Source organism: Littorina saxatilis, linkage group LG17, assembly GCF_037325665.1.
Source record: "Littorina saxatilis isolate snail1 linkage group LG17, US_GU_Lsax_2.0, whole genome shotgun sequence".
NCBI classification, from domain to species: Eukaryota; Metazoa; Mollusca; class Gastropoda; order Littorinimorpha; family Littorinidae; genus Littorina; species Littorina saxatilis.
This window is the reverse complement of record NC_090261.1, coordinates 12,971,782-12,976,884: the sequence shown is the minus strand read 5'-3', so window position 1 is coordinate 12,976,884 and position 5,103 is coordinate 12,971,782. Positions and strand designations below refer to the sequence as shown.

General features: G+C 42.1%; 1 protein-coding gene across 1 annotated transcript in view; it reads left to right on the top strand.

Moving 5' to 3' along the window:
• Nucleotides 1–5,103, top strand: part of LOC138953228 (uncharacterized transporter HI_0519-like) — an 18,095-nt gene continuing 12,992 nt past the window's right edge. The window contains exons 1-4 of the mRNA XM_070325028.1: nucleotides 1–619; nucleotides 1,628–1,788; nucleotides 3,401–3,637; nucleotides 4,609–4,753. Of these exons, the coding sequence (XP_070181129.1) occupies nucleotides 449–619; nucleotides 1,628–1,788; nucleotides 3,401–3,637; nucleotides 4,609–4,753 (714 nt within the window). The 5' untranslated portion in view covers nucleotides 1–448. The remainder of the gene's footprint in view (nucleotides 620–1,627; nucleotides 1,789–3,400; nucleotides 3,638–4,608; nucleotides 4,754–5,103) is intronic.

The window sequence follows — 5,103 nt, the reverse complement described above, 5'->3', positions numbered from 1 at the left end:
TCATCTTCAATAAATTGTGTGCAACGGAGAGAGCCAGTCAGTGTATTTAAAAACAAGTCGCGTGAAGCGATATATCCAATTAATTTAGTCAAGCTGTCGGCATCAAAGTAACAGATTAACACCAAAACACAGTCATCGCCGAGATGACCGAAGAGAGTTTATCTGGGCACTGGACTTGACTTTTACTGGAAAGGCGTTAAACCAAAACAATGTCACGTTAGACTTCTAAGTCTTCTTTTGCTCCAAACACAAAATTGGAGACATACTCAGTGTCTTTGTTAGGATTTAAATATATGTTTTGAACTGACACACCCAAGCCAAGAATCGGGCGGCGGAGGTGTTTCTCTCGGGATTCCAGGCACGGAGCTGGAGGCGCACGCTCGGTATAGCCTTGACTATACGAGGTGTAAACAGCAGCGATCAGCCATCTGTGCTGCATACTGACATAATGTCTACAGCGGAGAAGAGAACGAAAATGGATACAGAGGGTGCTAGGGGAATCGCACCCCCTGAAGACTTGGGCTGGTCAGCAGACGACTTCAACATGGAGGTTGTGGTCGTTCCTGGAAGCACTGACCAACAGAACTCAGCGCATGTTGACCTCGCCTTTCACCAACACGTAAGCGACTGGGCTGATTAATTTGCCAGCCAGTATTCTTTCTTTCTTTATTTGGTGTTTAACGTCGTTTTCAACCACGAAGGTTATATCGCGACGGCCAGCCAGTATCACTGTGTGTAGAACAATGCAAGTTTGATTCACTCATGACTTTCTCTTCAGAAACGGCATAGTCCTCACTCGACTATATCAATCCGTTTATCTCAGAGGCATTTGATGGTTGCATCCGGTATATCCGTTTTAAGCAAAGAATTCTATTTTTATTTTAATCTGCTGCTGTTGCAGAACCACTCTTATTCATGGGTCATTTCTGATCTTTCTTCTTCTTTTTTTTTGGGGGGGGGGGTAGTATTTTGCAAGTGCAGAGTTACTAGCTAAATTTTAAAAAAAATCAAGAACATTGTATTGCATTTTGACGAAACCATCTGATGGAGTCTTTTCCTTTCCAAAAGAAAGGGCAACGGTCACTTAAAAAAAAACACAGCACTTTATTCGTTATTTATGGGAACTGTTTTATCTTTTTTCGTTTAGCCATTTTAATTCTTCTGTTAAACATCATCACCATCACCAGCAGCAATTTGATACATCAACTTTATCACCAGCAGCAATATATCATATTATTTTCTTCTTCTTTCTCCCTGGTTATTATTCGTGTGTTTCTGTACCAATCCCTCATATTCACTTGTATCTCTAATGATCTGGACAATATAGTCACTGCATGAATGATTGATTGATTGATTGATTGATTGATTGATTGATTGACTGATTGAATGGTTGAGTGATTGGTTGATTGATTGAGTTATTGATTGATTGATTGAGTTATTGATTGATTGATTGATAGATAGATTGATTGATTGATTGGTTGAATAAAAGAGTGAGTGAGTGAGTGAATCAGTCTGTCGGTCAGTCGGTCGGTCAGTCGGTCAGTCAGTCAGTCAATCAGTCAGTGTCTGAGTGTCTGAGAGTTAAAACCACGTGTCAAGGAAGATAGATGACAAGTCTTGTGTTCAGGAGACAGAAAAGGCTCCTGACCTCACGTCACCGAAGGATGACGTCACATTATCAAACGGGATAGCAGGAGACCATGATAATGATGGCAATACGATGACGTCATGTTGTTACGCGCTCTTCGCATGGCTTGCACCCCTCAAAGCAGCCCTACGTCATCACAGGTTGTTGCTCTATTTATAGCTTTCAATCTCATGAAATAAAATTGTTACTTAATAAGAATTCTTAGTTTCACTTGTTTGGTGTAATAAAAGTACACTTTCACTGTTTCGATTTTGCTTCATGATATGGTGCGCCAAATTGATATTACTATCGTTAACTGTTAGGCTATATAGGGTTTTGAAACTATCGTCAATGTTATTATAGAGTTTTGAAACTATCGTTAACTGTTATATAGAGTTTCGAAACTATCGTTAACTGTTATGTATAGAGTTTCGAAACTGTCGTTAGCTGTTATATAGAGTTTCTGAAACTCTATATAACAGCTTCCGATAGTTCTATCAAAAGCGCGTCGGTATCGTTCCCAAATGGGAAAACCCTGAAATGCCATTGCGAACCTGTCTTTTTGCTACGAAATGTACATTTCAACTAGAAACAAGGAAATCGGAAAGGAAGTTGAAAGTGATGCAAAAGTAACTGTGCCCGGCAAAGGGTATGTATTATAAACGCCTACGTTATTTTTAGAAACTCTCTATAACAGTTAACGTTAGTAATATCACTTGCGCGCACCATGCCGCCATTTTGCAAAACCCTCGTTATCTCTTATACATAGTTTTAGCAATAATGCGCACGGACGCGCTATTGATATAATTCTATTTAACAGTTAACAATAGTTTCGAAACTCTATATAACAGATAACGATAGGTTCGAAACTCTATATAACAGTTAACGATAGTTTCAAAACCCTATATAAGAGTTAACGATAGTAATATCAATTTGGCGCACCATATCATGATATCTATTATATCTGTTCTTCACTTTGACCGACTTTTTGAACCAGACTGCACAACCAATTACTAACAGCTAGCTTTTCCTTCTTATCCACCCAGAAGGTTATGCGTAGTGTACCCACATTCTTGCACACTGACCTTGGGGGGTCCCATCGCCGCTTAGTGTCACTGACATTATATTTCGTTATGTACACTGACACCTTAGAACCGACAGAGTTTACAAACACAAGACTTCAGTTTATGGAAGCCTGTTTTTACACACACATATATTCGGGGGTGTATAGGTTTCAGTGTGTGTGTGTGTGTGTGTGTGTGTGTGTGTGTGTGTGTGTGTGTGTGTGTGTGTGTCGGTGGGTGCGTGTGGGCGCGCGCGCGCGCGCGTGTGTGTGTGTGTGTGTGTGTGTGTGTCGGTGGGTGCGTGTGCGCGCGTGCGTGTTTGTGTGTGTGTGTGTGTGTGTGTCTGTGTCTTTCTGTCCGTCTTTCTTGTAGCCTGTGCAAACTTCCGCCGAAGTAAAAAAAAAAAAAAAAATCAGAAACAACTGTATTTTTTCTGTATTTTGGTGTGTCTTTGTTTTCACTTACAAATTTTTCATATCTTACTCAGAAGATGTTCAACAACATCAAAAACAATCCAGAAACAGAGACAAACTGCCAATAAAGTCCCAAAATCAAGAATTAAAAAAAGTTAGGTAATGGAACGTTTAATTGTCGACAAAACATGCAAGACATTCACTCGTGTTTTGTCAAAAACTAAACGTTCCTTTTAACCGACAACTTTTATGATAATCAAAATTTGATTGCACGACTACCGGTATACATTTCACAGGCCATTTGTGGGTCGCTGGGGGAGCCGACTATTCTTTGTGCTGTACGTGCTATACAGTGGCTTTGCGCTGTACCGTCAGTGGGGAACAGAGGCTGCTACCCGTCTTCTGCTGCTTCTTGTCATCGTCCTGTGGGTGTCGCTGGGCCGGCGTGTCTCCCCGCAACTCCTCAAGCGTCTGGGACCCGTGGTCACCCTCCAGCCGGAGAAGGGCCGCACGCTGAGAACAGTTGTTCGATGGTGAGGCACTGTGCATACCATACAATACAATACGATACGATACGGTACGATACGATACGATACGATACGATACGATACGATACGGTACGGTACGATACGACACGGTACGGTACGATACGATACGATACGATACGATACGATACAATACGGTACGGTACGGTACGATACGATACGATACGATACGATACGGTAGGGTACGATACGATACGATACGATACGATACGATAGGGTACGATACGATACGATACGATACGATACGATACGATACGATACGATACGGTTACGATACGATACGATACGATACGATACGATACGATACGATACGGTAAGGTACGATACGACACTACACGATACAATACGATACGGTACGATACGATACGGTACAATACAATTACAATACAATCACGATACGATACGATACGATACGATACGATATAATACAATTCAATACAATACAATTAATACAAGACAACGCAAGACAGGCAAGACAAGACAAAACAAGAAAATACAATACAATACAGATTGTTCCGATCTCCCAGGTCAACTTATGTGCAGACCTGCTAGTGCCTTATCCCCCTTCGTGTGTACACGCAAGCACAAGACCAAATGCGCACGGAAAAGATACTGTAATCCATGCCAGAGTTCGGTGGGTTATAGAAACACGAAAATACCCAGCATGCTTCCCCCGAAATCGACGTATGCTGCCCGAATGGCGGGGGTAAAATACGGCCGTACACGAAAAAGCACACTCGTACGAGTGTATTTGGCAGTCGCAGCCCACGAACGCAGAAGAAGGATCGCCAACAATAGAATGCTGTGTTTTAGACTGGGTGGCGTAACAGACTTGCAAGATTCTGTGAGAAAACCAAAATTCGTACACATTTGAACGACATACTGACTAGAACAATTTATAAGGATCCCTTCGACCTAAGCACAAAACAATCCATAACGTCTAACATTTTTCCCCTCAGGATTCTGTACGTTGTGGCGGCAGGTGGGGGTGTCGCCTACCTGGCGTTGGAGGTTGCTCCCAAAAAACCAAGCAACTTGCTGACACTGGGTGGCATCGCCCTGCTGCTGTTGGTCGGTCTGCTGCTCTCCACACACCCACACAGAGTACGTGCACTGTAGAAATTAGTTATTAGTTTGGGTGGTCTTTTAGCGTGAACAAACTATGATAACTTGCTGCCACACAGAGTACGTGCACTGTAGAAATTAGTTATTAGTTTGGGTGGTCTTTTAGCGTGAACAAACTATGATAACTTGCTGCCACACAGAGTACGTGCACTGTAGAAATTAGTTATTAGTTTGGGTGGTCTTTTAGCGTGAACAAACTATGATAACTTGCTGCCACACAGAGTACGTGCACTGTAGAAATTAAAATCTAAACAAAATCGCGTATTGGGCAGCGTTTTGCCGAAATCGCGTAAAGGCCTCTAAAACTTGGCTATTTCGCGAATTCGGCA